The sequence below is a fragment of the Tachysurus vachellii genome, chromosome 26, assembly GCF_030014155.1.
Source record: "Tachysurus vachellii isolate PV-2020 chromosome 26, HZAU_Pvac_v1, whole genome shotgun sequence".
NCBI lineage: Eukaryota > Metazoa > Chordata > Actinopteri > Siluriformes > Bagridae > Tachysurus > Tachysurus vachellii.
In genome coordinates, this window is record NC_083485.1 from 5,962,529 (window position 1) to 5,981,006 (window position 18,478).

At 40.5% G+C, this 18,478-nt stretch overlaps 1 protein-coding gene across 5 annotated transcripts in view; it reads left to right on the forward strand.

The window, feature by feature from the left end:
- garnl3 (GTPase activating Rap/RanGAP domain like 3) overlaps nucleotides 1-18,478 on the forward strand; it is a 71,830-nt gene that overhangs the window by 42,542 nt on the left and 10,810 nt on the right. For 3 of the 5 annotated variants that reach the window (XM_060862471.1, XM_060862468.1, XM_060862470.1), the window contains exons 4-22: nucleotides 4,520-4,619; nucleotides 5,807-5,925; nucleotides 6,362-6,426; nucleotides 8,640-8,703; nucleotides 9,100-9,126; nucleotides 9,213-9,288; nucleotides 9,402-9,500; nucleotides 9,614-9,717; nucleotides 12,246-12,354; nucleotides 12,461-12,506; nucleotides 12,680-12,786; nucleotides 12,985-13,100; nucleotides 14,291-14,413; nucleotides 14,587-14,661; nucleotides 15,179-15,293; nucleotides 15,747-15,773; nucleotides 16,015-16,119; nucleotides 16,810-16,926; nucleotides 17,236-17,411. In XM_060862471.1, the coding sequence (XP_060718454.1) occupies nucleotides 4,520-4,619; nucleotides 5,807-5,925; nucleotides 6,362-6,426; nucleotides 8,640-8,703; nucleotides 9,100-9,126; nucleotides 9,213-9,288; nucleotides 9,402-9,500; nucleotides 9,614-9,717; nucleotides 12,246-12,354; nucleotides 12,461-12,506; nucleotides 12,680-12,786; nucleotides 12,985-13,100; nucleotides 14,291-14,413; nucleotides 14,587-14,661; nucleotides 15,179-15,293; nucleotides 15,747-15,773; nucleotides 16,015-16,119; nucleotides 16,810-16,926; nucleotides 17,236-17,411 (1,770 nt within the window). The remainder of the gene's footprint in view (nucleotides 1-4,519; nucleotides 4,620-5,806; nucleotides 5,926-6,361; nucleotides 6,427-8,639; nucleotides 8,704-9,099; nucleotides 9,127-9,212; nucleotides 9,289-9,401; nucleotides 9,501-9,613; nucleotides 9,718-12,245; nucleotides 12,355-12,460; nucleotides 12,507-12,679; nucleotides 12,787-12,984; nucleotides 13,101-14,290; nucleotides 14,414-14,586; nucleotides 14,662-15,178; nucleotides 15,294-15,746; nucleotides 15,774-16,014; nucleotides 16,120-16,809; nucleotides 16,927-17,235; nucleotides 17,412-18,478) is intronic. The other 2 variants (XM_060862472.1, XM_060862469.1) reach the window with 1 other exon arrangement.

An 18,478-nucleotide genomic window follows, 5' to 3' on the forward strand; every position in this document is an offset into this window, starting at 1 on the left:
TCTGGAAGTTTACACATTTTTACACATTATCTCCTTTGCAATTCATCAAATTCCAACAAACAGCTTTGGTTAGCAGGAGGCACGGTGGCTTAGCACGTTTAGCACGTTCGCCTCACACCTCCAGGGTTGGGGGTTCGATTCCCGCCTCCGCCTTTTGAGTGGAGTTTACATGTTCTCCCCGTGCCTCGGGGGTTTCCTCCGGGTACTCCGGTTTCCTCCCCTGGTCCAAAGACATGCATGGTAGGTTGATTGGCATCTCTGGAAAATTGTCCATAGTGTGTGATTGCGTGAGTGAATGAGAGTGTGTGTGCCCTGCGATGGGTTGGCACTCCGTCCAGGGTGTATCCTGCTTTGATGACCGATGACGCCTGAGATAGGCACAGGCTCCCCGTGACCCGAGGTAGTTCGGATAAGCGGTAGAAAATGAGTGAGCTTTGGTTAGCACAGTGTTAAGATGTCCAAGGAGTCGTTGGTATCTTCAACAGCATTGTCATGGAGATGCAATGAATTTATATCATGCACCGCAGCTCAAAGTTCACACGCAGGTTCAGTATTGGAACTTTTGGAGGTTTCATTTGTTTTCTAGCAGATTTGGTCGGCATGATGTGATGTCATCCTTGATGCTTATGTGAAAAAGATGTTGATATCCCTACTCCCCTTTATATTTTCCCTATGTATCTCAAGGTTGACAAGCAAATCAAAACACATCAATGGACTGGGGACCGTCTGAATGTGTGCAATGGGCATTGTGGCTTAATAACACTTTAACAGCTATTTACATTTGTACACGAGTTAGATAGGATTGATTAGAGTTTGAGACAGACCTGTGATCATGAAAAGGGTGTGGTAGGTTGGTGTGTGTGTGTGTGTTGTGTGTGTTAATGTGGTAAAGGGGCATAGCTTTGCATGATTGAGCTGCATGTATCGACCCGTGGTCTTACTGAGGAAAGATTTATTGATGTGAGTGTGCGTGTGTGTGTGTGTGTGTGTGTGTGTGTGTGCGTGTGCGTGTGCACATTTATTGTTCATCAGTATGCAGAATGCAGGGGTAAATCTACATCAATTTAAGCAGTGGCCAGGCCACTGGGGCTTTAAGGGGTCTGTCTTACATAGTAATCTCGTACAAATCAGAGAGAAAGAGTTTCCCATTGTACATTTAAATGACTCAGAATGTAAATAGCTCAATATGAATAAATGAATGAATGAACAAAGGAATAGAATAGAATATAGATTTTGGAAATTTTATTGAAATGTCAATGCATTCTAAAAAAAAAAAAAAAAAAGATTTATCTTCATATTTAAATGTGCAAAACTAAATGGAATATAAATGTTTATAGTATACAAAATATATTGAAAATGATCCTAAATAAATTCATTCAGTAAATATAAATTTGATTTGTTTACTGTATGACATGGCTAACTGAATGAAAGAACAAAAGTAGCCATAAAAGACATTAAGACCTTATAATTGTTGAGGACCCAAAACCCACACAAAACCCACACCCTCCAGGATACACCCTGGACGGAGTGCCAACCCATCGCAGGGCACACACACACTCTCATTCACTCACGCAATCACACACTACAGACAATTTTCCAGAGATGCCAATCAACCTACCATGCATGTCTTTGGACCGGGGAGGAAACCGCAATACCCGGAGGAAACCCCCGAGGCACGGGGAGAACATGCAAACTCCACACACACAAGGTGGAGGCGGGAATCGAACCCCCAACCCTGGAGGTGTGAGGCGAATGTGCTAACCACTATCCCCAAACCCATACACATTTTGTATATATATGTGTGTGTGTGTGTGTGTGTGTGTGTGTGTGTGTGTGTGTGTGTGTGTGTGTGTGTGTGTGTGTGTGTGTGTGTGTGTGTGTGTGTGTGTGTGTGTGTGTGAGTGTGTGTGTGTGTGTGTGTGTGTGTGTGTACATATAAATGTTTAAATTATTATTTATTTATTTATTTATTACTCGATGACTACAGCATTTGACTTGTCCAATTTGCTCTTTAGGAGGCACATAGACTGTCCCTGACATTATCGATCCACAGTAGCAGCTAGTTATTAGCGAACAGGCCGCTTGTGTAGTGTCGGCCATGTACCTTCCCACGCGTTATTCCCATTCCATACAATCCCTTGTGGGTTTATAAACTCCAACTATAGCTGATATATCTGATTCAGAATCAGTGGTTGTTCAGATAGATCTCGGCTCGAGTCCTGTTAAATGTTCAGGTCTTTTGTGATGAATTGTTTTTTTTTTTATCAAGATAAGTCACATCACATATGTCTACACCCTGCTAGATTGGGGCATGTGGCAGTGCTCAGAATGATCCAGTCACATTCAAACTCACGTTCAGAAGCAATTATCACACATTTGCCATTAATTAAGTGATTCTGATTAACCCTAAATCAACTGTGAGGTCGTCCTGAGAGAACATTTAAAGCATGTCTGGGACCTCGCTGTAGGAAAGTGTGGAGCAGGAGAAGAGTTGAAAAGAGTTTCGAGATCTTTAGATGTGCACCAAGAACATGATGGAATTGTTCATCAGGGGTCACCATAATGACCCAAAACATAAATCCAAAGGAAGTCAATAAAGGAATGGTTTCCTATGGAAAACCAGCGGAGTGACTTGAACAGGACTTGGTATGCTATGTCACATTAAAGGAGGAAAATATCTGACATGATTTATCTTGCTGAAGTGAAAACTGGGGAAGTGGTGGCTCAGTGGTTAGGGCTTTGAGGTTACACATTGGAAGGTCATGAATTTAAAGCCAGCAATGCCAAGCTGTCATGGTCGGTTCCTTGAGCAAGATGTTTCAAATTTAACTGCTCAGCTTCATTCTTCGTATAAAAGCATCAGGCACAAACTGGACCACAACCCATATTTTTGCCAGACTGGTATATTAAAGGAACGCATTACGCTATTACAGCTATTGTGTGTGTATGAGAGAGTGAGTGATCCTGGATATCCAGAAAGCTGTTTCTCAATATGGTTTTATTTCACTTTGATGCGTTTAACAAGAGACTTTTATCTCAACCTCGCAGGAAGCCTACTGTAACTGGCCCTTAGTATAATCACAGACCTGGTGCTTGGAAGCATTTACTCTCTGATACAATGTCACAAGTGTGGGGCAATTGGCTCAAGCAGTCTCTGGGTGGGGAATGTACTCTCTCTGGCCTGCTCATTCAAAACATCTCGTCAACACAGAAATATGCAGAACACACAGATAACACGGAAATCTGCAATCAAATATGACTCTTAGACACTTTCCAGGGCACTCGAAGTCCGATTTCCGATTCCTGAGGCTTTGTAGGCTAATGTCATCAAGGACAGTCTTATTTCATTGTTTCACATGTCATTCAATCATAAATAAATCATCTCTCATCTGTTACGGTCAAAACTAATTAATTATGGGTTCCTGTGGGGATCATGCCTTACTTTGTAGCTCAGTGAAAAAGTTGGAACTTAATTTTATTCAGATTAATTCAGATTGCAGTTTTGTTTGATATAGATTTGAATTCCTTTTAAATATTTTTTTAAAATCACAAATTAGATTGAATCTTTCTGAAAACAACCGGACAGGCGTTTCTTCAGTAATGAGCACTAAATGCTGAAAAATATACTGTAACAGTATACTTTCAATAAAACGATCCGTTTTTACAAATCGCCGCTCTAATGTCCGCATAGGCAACATTTTCTCAGTTATTCTGCTGCTGGTCAAAGTGTTTGAAAGCATTTAAGCTCTGATTTGCACAGGAGCGCAAAGAACTCCATTTAATTTCCTTCTAATTATCGCCATTAACATTTTTTGTAAGTGTAAAATTTGACAGGTTCAACACAACTGAACATTTTTCACTCAAAACCTTTTGTCCTTCTATGAATTCTTTAATAGTCTCTAAATTTTTGACCATTAGTCGGAACAAAAACGGATTTAATTGGGGAGAAAATGATTCTTCGTACATTTTTTGAGTGATACTCATACCAGCGTGCTGTGTGTTAAATGCACACAGTGTAAAGTTTTCCAGGTCTGGAAGCTAGCGTAGAAATTACAGATAGTAACGTTTTCCTTTGTCGCATTCTTTTATCACCTTTATTCCTTCTTATTCCCCCTCTACCGGAGCTAGACATATGCAGTCATTATTGCCCCCACAAGACAAGTCACCAGTCACAGAAATAATACAAACGATAATAAAAAAATGCACATGTGTGGGCTAAAGAAGGGGAATAAATGAGACCATTCATCCTCAGAGAAACTAATTTGCATTGTACCACTATTTTTCCTCACTGTGATTGTTTTTCCTTTATGTGATTATCAGCCTTTTAATCGATACATTTTTTTTTGTCAGCCTTTTAATCATGTGTATGAAATAAGAAATTTCTTTCCTTTAATAAAAGTATGATTATATTTACATATCAGGATTTCTTTTTTTTTATGAATAAACGCCTATTAGATTTACATAAATGTAATAAATAAACTTTTTTTTATTTATTTTAATTTTTATTTTGCTTGTGTAGAATATGGACTACACTCCAGGAACCTGGAGGAGAACCGATGTCCATCTGGAGAACCCAGAGTACCACACCAGATGGTTCTTCAAGTACTTCCTGGGAAAAGGTGGGGGTTTTGCTTCGGTGCAAAGATTCAGATCATCCTGTTTTTATTCATTAAGAACTGGTCACTACTGCATATTATAACAGACCTAACTAACAGCGACCACAACACTTAACACTGTTTCAGCGTACACATCGACTGTTGAATGAACCGTATCCCACTCCGCTTTGATGATGTAGATATTTTATACTGATGCATCAGTTCAGAAAAGCCTTGAATAATGACACTTGTTTATTATGCTTTATTATTAACCCTCTGGGGTCGAACGACGCGCCGGCGCGTCTTTGGCGCATTTTTTCCTCTTCAACGTGAAATCCACTTAACATACTCCGTCATTCATAGTCATACACATACATGTAATACATCATTCGAAACTGTGAAGTGTCTACTTTTATTTGAGTGCCTTCATATTAACAACAAAATGCTGTGCTTTTGGCAAATAAAGAAAATAACCAGGATGTGCATTCAGACATCTCTGTGAACTTGCCCTTCTTCCTGAAACACGTTACAAACATGAACTGATAACTCCGCCAATACTTATCACAGGAACATGATACATATGTCTAATGAAAGCCTGAATTGTCTACTTTTTCCTGCATACAAACCCTCGTGCACTTACGAGAGCATTTGATACACAAAGTGTGCTATATTTGATACACAAAGTGTGCTTACCATCAATGTTTTCATCTCTCTCTCTCTCTCTCTCTCATCATTCTCTGTCTCCCTCACACACTCTTTTCTCTATGAGTGCATGGCCAGAAAGCAGATGTCTGCATTATGTCTTCCTAATTCGTTTAAAGCAGTACACATACTTTTCAGGGATGGAGTGGGATGGAGGGATCAACGGGAAGGAGAGAGAGAGAGAGAGAGAGAGAGAGAGAGAGAGAGAGAGAGAGAGAGAGAGAATGAATATGTGACACAGTAAGAGTGGGGACAGTGAAACAGAACAGTCTTCATCCTGTAATTACATTTCAGGTTTTATTCATTTATCTTCAGTCTGTTTTTTTCCCCCCCCAAACTAGCTTTGGCAAATGTTTGAGCTTTGCCAATGCTATTGTACACAGGTATAAATACAGTGGGTGTGTGTGTGTGTGAGTGTATTTCTAGGTTATATACATTGTGTTTGACATCTCTCTCTCAGTTCTCTCAGTTCTCTCATACTGTATGCTCGCTCTTCATTTTGCCTCCAGTCCATCAGAACTACGTCGGAGTGGATGCAGAAAAAAACCCATTCTACTTATCAGTGGTTTTGTCCGACCAGAACAACCAGAGGGTTCCCCAGTACCGAGCAATCCTTTGGCGCAAAACGGTAAGAGAGAACGTGTGCATATGTGTCTTATAATCACCGAACCATCACCTCTTTCTAGTCATCCTGCTTAGCCACTCAGAAAAGAGTCCAGGGAAGCTCATTGGTTTGATATCATTAAAGAGGCTGGTTTATTATTTTGAAGCACAGTTTGTGTGTGTGTGTGTGTGTGTGTGTGTGTGTGTGCGTCTGTGTGTGCTTGTTTTATATACACACCTTCCCACAACCACCAAATAAATCAATAATTACACAAATATATTCCACCAGAAGATATTAGGATCAGTCAGATTAATGTACAACCAATGCTGCCTAATAGATAACATCATTTTTCTGCTGTATCTGCTTTTATTTCTGCAGAACTCACAATATTATTAAATCCGAGTCTCAGACTAATTGCTGTCTGTCTAATGCTTGTCACAATTTGTGTGTTTTTCCACAGGGTACTCTTAAGATTAGCCTTCCTTACAGCCCTACAAAAACTCTGTCAGTCAAATCTATATTAAGGTAAGCAATACACACATGTGGCATGACGCTGTCAGAAACTCAGCAGTTTCACTCACACACACACACACACACACACACACACATAAAGAAGCCATTTGATCGGCCATTACCTGGACATTTCTCCTAGTCCTGGTATTATACAGTAGTATGACAACACAAAATCAGTGAGACAGTCTTTTTATTAAAGGTGGGCTGCACGATGTTGGAAAAATGCTTCAGAAAACTAAATCGGGCCGACAAACAAAACAAACGTGTAGCCAATTAGCATAAAGGGGCGTGTCTTGTCAATATGTGGCAGAGAGAGTGTTCAGTGCGCATGTGTGACATGCATAAAGTGATTGAAACATTGACATGGTGGATACCTGCCGTTACCTCTGCCTCGGGTTCTAGGTGTTGAACGTCGTCTTCCGCGTGAAACGGAGCTAAACTTTTCACGGTACAACACACAGTACTACAAAAACACATTTGTATTACAATAGTATTACTCATTGAGTTCATTTACTGATAAAAAATATCCCCTCGGCCAGCTGCCCCAGCAGGTTCCGCCATAATAGTTGCCTGGGTTATGTATGTATGTATAGGGCGGAGCTATCAAAACAGGGGTGGAAACCATTTGGGTTAGGGGTGTGTTCGTTTTGGTGATTTCAAATGTCAACATTGGCTTTCAAACATCGTGCACCTCACCTTTAAGGCATCGCTGTATTAAACAGGGTATTCAGTGCAAAACTTTCCTCTCATTTCAATATAATGAACATAGCAACCCCAGGTGAGATGTATTTATCCCCTCTCCATATGTGGAATTACCATCTGTCTCTGGTGATTGAGTTCAAGCGGACGGTGCTAAATACATGCCTGAGCGGCGTCGTGTGCTTCTTGTGATCCCATCACTCAGAACATTTTAGGAAACGTTCAGGGATGCATGTGTTCTCATTTGTAGTCTAAACAGCAACGTGTCCTGACGTGTCCCCAACAAAAGGCCAACTAGTTGCAAGGTTTTTTGTTTTATCTATTTATTTATTTATTTATTTATTTATTTTTATGAGCAACCAACCAACAAAGCTGTTCATACTTGTAACACTTTCACTTTTTGAATAAAGCTTGGACATTTTACATAAATTACATTTATCGATTCTTTATTTGCGAAGCATCAAAGAGTCTTCTTATGTTCATGTTTCTTTCTCAACATAAGCGCTGCTCATTACTATATGAGCAAAGAGGTCTACTCATAATCCCAGATGTTCTTTATTTAAAAAATGGTCAACTTTGGCTCTGGGCTAACTATTAGTAGGTCAGGAGTTCCAGCTAAAGCACTCTTGGGCCCTTGAGAAAGGCCCCTAACTTCACCTGCTTCAGAAACGCTGTGACATGGTGGACCCTTCGGTCTGACTTCGCTCTTCTTTTTCTACGTCATAATAATATGAGACAATTTTAGCGCCTGGGTGAAATATTTAAGAAATTGACCAAATTTATTAGAGCTGCATTTGTGAGAGACAAAGGATTTTTTCAATCCTTGGACACCAGCAGCAGATCTACATGCTCTCACAATAAAGTTTTAATTTGTTTACTTCAGTCTCTTTTCGTTTGTGTGATTACTGAAAGCACATGAAGCATGATTAGATGAGCAAATGCTCCAAACAATGGAGCACAGCATGATGACAGCATGAATATAGACTTCATCAATTCATAGGAGCACCCTGCGACTTAACTGGGAAATGACATCTGACAGCTACATTATAAGCCCTTGGGTGGAGTTTTATTTGGTATCGTTTAGTATTTTTGAAGCTTGTTGCCGCAGGGAAGAAGCTGTTGTTAGTCTGTTGGTTGTGGCACAGAGACTCTGATGGCAGGAGGGAGAAAAGCCCATGCTAGTGGTGGTATGGGACAAGCTTAATGCCAGTGGCCGTGTGAGACGCTTCACAGACAATAACCTGAACTCAAGAGACCCTGGAGCTGTTAGGTGGTATGATGAAATGATGTGAAAAAGTGTAGCATTACAGCTTTCTCTAAATACTGCGTTTCTATGTGCTTTCTTGAAAAAAAGTTAATAAACCTTTTTTTAAAATATTTATTATTTTATTATTGCTTTTGTATCACAATCCGTTGATTTTTCATTTTTGTCATAGTATACAATAATACTAGCATTCTGGCACACTGTTAACTCGAACTGTAACAACACTTTGCCCATTTTCCCCCATTTACCTCTGTCTCTGCAGTGCTATGAACATGGAGCGCTTTGAGAAGGGTCCCAGAGAGATCCTCAACCCAGAGATCCAAAAGGTGCGAGTCACACCTGTCTCTCATTTCACTTCCTGGCCTTCACCTAGGAGCTCCATTCTGTGAACCGTTTCCTTAAAGGGGAATATGTTTTATTTGAAATTGTATGCATTTTGCGTTAAAATTTCAATACGTTAACTGATGGTGTAGTAGCTAGGATCCCTGCACACGCTAAATCAGGTTCGAACCCCTGGCAGGGAGCCAACCCAATAAGGGGTAATTAATTCTCACTGCTGGGCCCAAGCCCAGATAAAATGGGAGGGTTGTGTTAACGAGTGCATCCTGCATAAAAAATGTGCAATATCAATCATGCTGACGCAGCAGCCGAAGGAAAACAATAACAAATTATGCTGAAATTTCAATATAATTAATTTCAATTCCTGTCATTAATTTCCACAGGACTTACTGGTACTGGAGGAGCAGGAGGTAATTTTTGATTTTGGAATGATATATTTTAGAGACAAATAAGACAGTTAATACATTAACGTAAACCATTTTATCTGTTCTTTTAGGGCAGTGTAAACTTTAAATTCGGAGTCCTCTATGCCAAAGATGGCCAGTTGACGGATGATGAAATGTTCAGTAACGGTAAACTCAAGCATTCACAACATCTCTTAAACAATAAACAATTTGATATAATTCTGTTATGCAAGATTTGCACATCGTTGCTAATACGAATTGTAATGTTGCTCTTATTCTAGAGACAGGAAGTGAGAACTTTGACAAGTTTTTGAATCTGCTTGGTGACACAATTTGCCTGCAAGGCTGGGCTGGTTACAGAGGAGGCCTGGACACTAAAAGTAACCTCCCGACTCTACCCACGAACACATACATCCTGAAGACGATCCTAAAAAGCATTTTTTTTTTGTCCTAAAGGTCACACAATTAATTGCACTTTCTCTTTCTTCGCTAGATGACACTACAGGAATACACTCCATCTATACAGTATATCAGGGTCATGAGCTCATGTTCCATGTATCCACCATGCTACCTTACTCTAAAGAGAATAAGCAACAGGTAGGTTACATAAAGTATTCTTTGACAAGATTCGAATTAGTTAATAACGTATGTGTGGTGTGATGCAGGCTGATACAGAGAGGAGTGTCCTGACCGAGCACCGACTTTGGAGACTTCATTCTTAAATGTCGAATAAATATATTCTTTATCAACCATCTTTGTTGGTTAGAAAACAGCATGTCAGAGTTGTTGCCATAGAAACGATCACGTATACAAACTAGCGCACTGCTTTATGCATTTGGCCTTTATCTGCACCTGCTACCGTCGGAAATAAATCCACATCTCCGGCCCAATCTGATTAGCGGATTTAACGGCAGTCATGACGTGAATAGTCACTAACGTGGAAATATGGTTTTGTTCCGAGGATGAAATGAAAGTCTTGCTTGTCTTGTTTGTGTCAGAGCAGATACATTAGATCAAGTGGCCAGCCAAAGCACATAGCCCATAAACGACTACAGTGAGACTGATGCGGCATTTGAAAAGAGACAGAGCATTTATTGTAGTAAAAGTCTGTAAGAGAGTAGATTAAATGGGTTATAAGGCCAAAGCTGTGGTCATCAGCTTGATCATTTCCGCTTCGGTTTACTCGGACTTTCTCCTGCATGTCTGCTGTGTTTCCTCTGAGGACATATTGTTTTCTCTGTTAGACACTGCAGCATTACTCAGCTCCAGACTTCAGCGGTTCATCTCATTTTGTGCTCTCAGAGCATCACCTTCGTCCCTTCCTCTCTCTTAATAATCCCACGCTTTGTCTATAAGTTAAAGGAGGGACATTATGTCTTTCTGCTGTCGATGTACGAGTGAGTCATCCAGAGTCACCGCCGAGCCACAGCACCTTTATGGGAAATTGAAACGATAATAGATTTGTAGCGTTTTGAAAGATCAGGCTTATGGGTTAATTACAACCGGATGGTGCCGTGATAGCGTTTATTACATTTGTACGTATTTGACGTCTTTTCTACTAATCCACAAGGATAATCACAGATGCAGCCAAAGCACAGGATCTACTGTCATATTAAATAAGAAGAAGAAACTGAGAATAATTTGTGCAGCCTGTTCCAGGAATCCATTAGCTTATGAGGTGGGATGAGGGCATTAATCAGAAAGGTTGATTTGGACAGTGACCGCACGGTCGTATTTGGTGTACTAATGTTTGCTTAAGATTTTCTCTAAGAGAGAATGGGATTAAGTGAGTTTGTCATCTGTTTCAGATGGAGATGTTTAAAACCTTGGTAGCACGCAGTAGTGTTTGTTATTATGTTGGGGTTAATAAGACAGTAAGGTAAAAGGTTTTTTGGAATTTTAAGTCATTTATGAAAGGTAATTTAGGTAAAATGGATATTAGCGAAGCACTCCGTTTGCCTATTTAAGTGCATTTTTAAAGTGAACAAGTTCGTTCATTAGAGATCGGGCAGATCGTAGCCTAATGGTTAGGGAGTCTGACTCCTAACCCTAAGGTTGGGGGTTCGAGTCTCGGGCCAGTACTTGTTCAGCTCAGCTACCTGTCCTCACAAAATGATCCCCATCTAGTGTCTTTGTGTACAGCAGGGGTCATCACCTGGTCAGATAAATCAGGTGTCTTTTAGCAGGGAAATCACTAAACTGTGCTGAAACTGTGCTGTGGCCCGACTGAAACCGATCGTCTCTGATATACATCAACATTGTGGAGATCAAACAAACGAAGCTACAGTATAATGCAAGCTTGCAAACATGTAGTGTTTATTTAGTGATAAATGACTCAGAATAGCTCAGGTTTGTCCATGCAAAAGCCACGTGCCATTATAGATTACAGTTTTGACACGGTCGATTCATCTCGCTTTGAACACCTCACGTTTTCCTTCTTTACCGTTGATAATATCAGCTGGTTATCAGTTTCAGCTTTTCCTTCATGCCTTATTCTCTCTCTGTTTATCAGATCAGACAGGAGGTTGAGGATAAGTACAGCTCTAGAGCTTTTCAGAGCTTTTTTCTGGCTTTTGAAAGCACCAGCACTCGCTCAAGGCCTTATATCCTCTTTACCGAGCACCACTTGAACTCTTACTGTCAGTCTGTGTGTATCAATGACGACTGTGAAAAGAGCACATACTACACACACACACACACACACACACACACACACATTCCTGGGAATATATCTAGATCTTTTCAGACACTGTATATACAAATATACTGCATAATGGACCATGTGCTGGCAATTATTGTCCACAGGTTGATGTACACCTATGGCACTGGGGTTACATTTACGCATTAGACGCATTAGACGCAATACCAAATTATTAACTGCATTATTAATTATAGCACATTCATTATATTACTGCTTCAAGAAAAAATAGTACATTTTCTAAAGTTTATTTAGAAAACCAATATCTTTTACTATATCGTACACCCAGTAACTAGGCTTTAACACTGCAGAGTTCATAAGCAGCAGCCAGGCACACCAGTGGTACAGTGTAATGATCAGAAGGGAAACACTACAGTCAGCGAATGCAATATTTTGGTATTAATGCATTTTACTTTCGGCCGTTTAGGTGGAGAGAAAGAGACACATCGGGAATGACATCGTCACCATCGTATTCCAAGAAGGAGACGACGCCTCACCATCTTTCAAGCCCTCCATGATCCGATCTCATTTCACACGTATCCCTTCACACGAAACAATTAGACGATTTAGACAAATAGAATAGTTCAATGTAATGTAATGCTTTTCTATATTACTTCAATGTATCCTTAACTCAGTCACCAGATATTTTTGCCTTAGTTAGATACAATAGTCAGAATGACAGCTACAGGTATGTCTGTGTTTGAGTCCTATAACAAATCACATTTAACTCCTCTTCTGCTTAACAAATCAGTCTTTGTGTGAAATCACACATACAGTACGTACCTGTTGGGCTTAAGAGGCGATCTTAGCCTAAAGTTTATCTGTACAGAACTGTTTAATAAAATAATTCATCGTTTGCAGGTTGAAGATTTTCTCCGAAGAGAGCGTGCCGTTGTTCGGACCTCCTCTTCCCTCGCCTCCAGTATTTACAGACCACCAGGAGTTCAGGGACTTTTTACTAGTCAAATGTTAGTCTACTCTTTTTTTTTTTCTTCATTTTGAACATGTGTACTTACTTTGTTTGTAATGTAGCTAGTAATGTAGTCCGATCTTTATATAAAAAGCTTCTATTATATAAAAAATTTGCACCAGAATCACTAAAGCACATCAGGGTTTCCTTTAATATGTCTTTCATTATTTGTGGCCCTTTGTTCATCCATCTCTAGTAATAAATGGAGAGAAAGCCACACTTGAGACACCCACTTTTGCTCAGAAACGTCAGCGGACTCTTGACATGCTGATTAGATCCCTGTATCAGGACCTCATGCCAGACCTGCACAAGGTACATGCACCAATTAGAAGCTAATTAACAATGTTCTCTCTCTCTCTCTCTCTCTCTCTCTCTCTCTCTCTCTCTCTCTCTCTCTCTCTCTCTCTCTCTGTCTCTCTCTCTCTCTATCCCTCTCTGCATTCTTTATTTTGTTTCTAGCTCTTCAATATCCTGCCTCCCTGTCTGCGAAAGCTCACTTTTCTCTCACCCTTCCTCTGCCACCTTTCGCTGCTGAATCATGTTCTCACTGTAATTTTCCCTCTACTTAGGAATGTCAGAAATGAGTGATTGGTTCAATATTATTTAGAATATTATGTTCAGTAATGGGCACGTTGGCTTAGTGGTTAGCACATTCGCCTCACACCTCCAGGGTTGGGGGTTCGATTCCTGCCTCCGCCTTGTGTGTGTGGAGTTTGCATGTTCTCCCCGTGCCTCGGGGGTTTCCTCCGGGTACTCCGGTTTCCTCCTCCGGTCCAAAGACATGCATGGTAGGTTGATTGGCATCTCTGGAAAATTGTCCGTAGTGTGTGATTGCGTGAGTGAATGAGAGTGTGTGTGTGTGCCCTGCAATGGGTTGGCACTCCGTCCAGGGTGTATCCTGCCTTGATGCCCGATGACGCCTGAGATAGGCACAGGCTCCCCGTGACCCGAGGTAGTTCAGATAAGCGGTAGAAAATGAATGAATGAATGTTTAGTAATTTGTGAAAAAATAGAATAAACAGTTTTAGTCATATGATAATGTGACGACGATGATGACAGTTATTATTATTATAGTCATATTGCTTCATCAGATATGTAGCTATTAGATCAACTTTTTTGTGGTGATATGTATTATTAAAGCGTTACATGATGTTAGTCTTCATGCATTTTTATTCATGTTTGCTAAGTCTTCAAATGCCTCTTTTTCATACTGTATTATTATGGCTGATTCTAGCTGAAAAAATTATTATAAAAAAGCAATTATAAAAACCTATAGTATTCCACTCCTGGGGTTTAGCCACTGCCTCTGGGTTTATGAGTTTTAATTGTGGTAAACTTTTAATACTGTTAAAATGCTAATAGCCGGTGCCTGCTTTAATGCCTCCTGCATGCCTTCTACTGCCCTGTTCTGGATTTCTGCTTTTTTTTCTGGGGTCCTTCTCTAAGACCCGTATTTGTGTGTGTGTGTGTGTGTGTGTGTTTGTGTGTTACTACTTCTGTAGGTTCCGTTTTCTCCACAGAACATGCTAAACCGTCGCTCCTTCAGTGACGTGCTGCCTGAATCACCCAAGTCGGCCCGCAAGAAGGAAGAGGCACGCCAGGCCGAGTTTGTCCGGATAGGGCAGGTAATGTACGCATACTACCAAGGATCACAGAGCTTTAAACCCTCCTGCAGTTATTTTTCATAAATGACTTAAAATTCCAAGCTGAATCCCAGTGAAGAAACACAGAAAACAAACAAAGTGTCTGTTGGAAAATGGAATGATTTGGCGATTTATGTTTTTCTACGATTGACCAGGCACTGAAGTTGAAGACCATAGTCAGAGGAGACGCGCCTACTAGTCTAGTAAACACGGGTCTTTGCAGGAAAGAGGTAAGAGACAGAGGAACTGGTAGAAACTGTAGAAAAGTCTGATCGCTCCTTTATAACAACCCGTTCAGAATAGATGCTTAGGGTCAAATTCTAATAAATGTACATAAACCTTTTACGTTCTGTAAAGCACTATATAAATAAAATTAAATTGAAATCTTAAAATTAAGAAGGATATCCAGTTTGCAGTACAGCGAAGCACATACCACAGTATAAAGTGCCATGATCAAAAAGCAGTCTGTTTTAAACTGTGCTTATCAAAATGCATAAAAACGCACCTTTTTTGGATAAAGTTACAGGCATAATTGTGTTCAATGAGTGAAGATATGCTGGAAGGTGTGTGTGTGTGTGTGTGTGTGTGTGTGTGTGTGTGTGCGTATGTGTGTGTGCGTGTGTGTGTGCAATGGTAGCAATGTAAACAATCGTTGCCGTATTATTTTCTAATACAGTTGTTATTGCATTTGAGCACAAATTTAAAACCCACATTAAGATCCGTCACTGGCTTTCTGTCTGTTCACAGCCGTGGGAGTCTCAGTCGTTCTGCAGTAGCTTTGCACATGAAATCGTCTGTGGCGATTCCTGGGGACAGTCGTTATTAGTAGCCACTGACTCAGCCGGGGTCATGCTGTTAGAGGGTAAGAAAATCTCATTATCAGTCACCATTGGTGCACATGCTGAAAATGTAACATAACACATTTCCTCTTCCTGAAGAACAATGAGGCAGAAATTACTAGCCGACAAGGGAGTATCAGTGCTTTCTCATTTTAACTCAGTATTACAGTGTTACTTAAACACAACCCTAAATACACCAGGACTGATGTCTGAAGCATAAATGAACAAACCAAGAACTGCTTTCATTGGAGATGGAAATACAGTAAAATGTCATTATAGTTATTAACCAGGATATTACCAGAATTCTGTAAAAATGTAGAATGTATGAGAATACTGTATATGTAGATGTGTACCGATGTCATTGTTTAATTGAAGTGAAGTAACAATAAATAGGTTGAATAATCCAGGTTAAATCTAAATAGGTGAAATCTATTTTATTAATCTTGCTTCTTGTGTGTTTTTTCTCTTTTTTGTAGCCTCAGATCCCTTGCTTTCCACTGCAGGTAAGATACAGTATCTTCAGTGCAGGTGAATTAAAACGCTGCATATTTCATTTCTAATTAATTGTAATACATAACAGTTTGAATAACAGATTATGTTCAACTCAGAAATAAATATTGCATACGAAGAGAATACGGATGATATCAAAGGATCATTTCTAATACTGGATGATTTGTGGTGAAGTGTTTTTGTCCCTTTGCTAAGAGATAACTACTTGTTGTGTTATTTTCCATGCCAACGCAGACTCTCCATCCCTGCCTCCGGTTCAAGTGATCGATAAGACTCTGTCTGTCAAACAAATGCACGTACTCGAACCACAGGATCTCCTCATTATGAGGGCTGATAAAGGTGTGCTTGGGTTTGTGTTTGTATATGTGTGTTTGTGTGTGTACAGTATATGTGTGATTGTGTGTACACATCTGCGTGTGTGTGTGTGTGTGTGTGTGTGTATACACACCTGTGTTTGTGTGTATGAGTTTGTGTATGCCTGTGTTTTTGTGTGTGTGTCTACACACCTGTGTTTGTGTGTATGTTTGTGTATACATCTGTGTTTGTGTGTGTGTAAAAAAGGTTGCCTAGGTGTTAAGATTCTCATACACACACAAACACAGGCCTACACACACAAACACACACACACACAAAATTTCAATAGGGATATCTTTGGAAGACAAGAAGACGTAGTTAGTATAATTTATACAGGTTTATTTAAAAAGCCAGCATGTATCAATCGAACATAAATAATTGTGATTCAGTGCTGAATTGTGGTACGTGTTTTGCTATGTTAAGTATAAAGTGATAATCAACAGACCTGCTCTTCAAATTGAAGAAAATCAATTCAGCTTTCTGTAACGAGGAACCACTGTGCCTTGATTTATTGCCTGGCTGTGTTGGACTCAAAACATGACAACAGTGTCTCTTCTACAATCAACATCGAATTGACATAAAAACAGCTTGTTGAATGTTGTGAAAGCGATGCAGTATAAACCGCTATAACCTGCCTTGCGTTTCTCACGCCACGTGACGTTGCTTGATTTTCAGGGAAAGACGCTCGTCTCTACGTGTACAAACTGAGCGCTCTCAAGCGAGGAATAGAGGAGCGGCAACTTGTGCGCACCAAATGTGACAGCAGAGAGAACAAACTGGAAAAAACCAAGGGTATAAGAGACTTCATCTGTACAAACCAATGTATAAACTTTTAAGGTGTGAAATCAAGCCATGAATCATGTTCTTAGTGGTGAAATAGAAATTCTGTCATTTGTTATCTTCTTATCTCAAATAGCATCAGAGGCACCCAGGATATGAAAATTTGACAGTATTTGACTTTAAGTATCCTGCAGGTCAGGGGTCTGTTGGGTTAATGCAGCATTAGCATCATTTATTCACAGCAATGATTACAAAACATCTTTTTATCATGGGCACTCGTAATCGTTTTCTTCTTGGTTTTTGCTGGTTCTGTCGCTTTAGGCTGCCATTTGTATTCCATAAACACACACCATGGAGTGGAGCTACGCATCGTGGCAGCAATTAGGAACAAGCTCCTCCTAATAACAAGGAAACACCCTCGACTCGACTGCCTCAGCTGCGTCAGCACAAGCATAGGAACGAGTGATTCCCCAGTCGAGGAGTTCCAGTACATTCGGGTAGGAGAGGATGAAAATGCGCCATATACTAATCAAGTTTGTTTAAATTGTATACCGTGCAATGTTTCAGCCTGTGGTTCTATGACCAGCAGATAACCAGAAGCACAGGTAAAAATAAATTTTTGTGTGCATGCACAAACATGTCTATACCTTCCGAAAACATGTCTATACCTTCAGAAACCCATTATTTACATTAAATACCAACTCCCTTGGAAAAACAAGGAAGCTTTCTGATTGATTCATAAAATATGAGTGATATTATGTTGGCCAGAAATCCTGGGTTGATTCATGACGCAGGCTTCTAGATTCAGCGTCCAGACGATGCAAACACTGACTGCATTAAATCTTACAAATGAACGAGGGGTCTTGTATGTGGAGAGGGATCCAGCCCTAGACCTGCGTATTAGTGGAATACTAAGCTAGGTTCACGGACTAAGCTGAGAACAGTGAATGCCAATGGAAAACCGTTCAGCTCAAGCGGTATGTTGCCACAGGCTTGGAAGAGAAATTCAATTATGGCCCCAGTGTTGCATGTTAGGGGGGGGCACGGTGGCATAGTGGTTAGCACGTTCGCCTCACACCTCCAGGGTTGGGGGTTCGTTTCCCGCCTCCGCCTTGTGTGTGTGGATTTTGCATGTTCTCCCCGTGCCTCGGGGGTTTCCTCCGGGTACTCCGTCCAGGGCACTCCGTCCAGGGTGTATCCTGCCTTGATGCCCGATGACGCCTGAGATAGGCACAGGCTCCCCGTGACCCGAGGTAGTTCGGGTAAAGCGGTAGAATATGAGTGAGTGAGTGAGTGAGTGTTGCATGTTAGAGGACTTCAGCTAACACAGCAGGCTCACTAGTGAAATAGCACAGTATGGCAAGGCAAAACTCTTCAATCCTAGTGAACTGTTCTCTAGACAGTTGGAGACGTCAAAACCTCCCAAAGGAATCAGAACTAAAAACTACATTTTCGGCAGTTCACACGTAACTCATAACTCTTATCATTTGTTTTGTATTGTTGTCTAGACTGCTTTCTTGAAAGCAAACATCGACCTCTGTTAGCAAATCTTCATGTCTGGTGA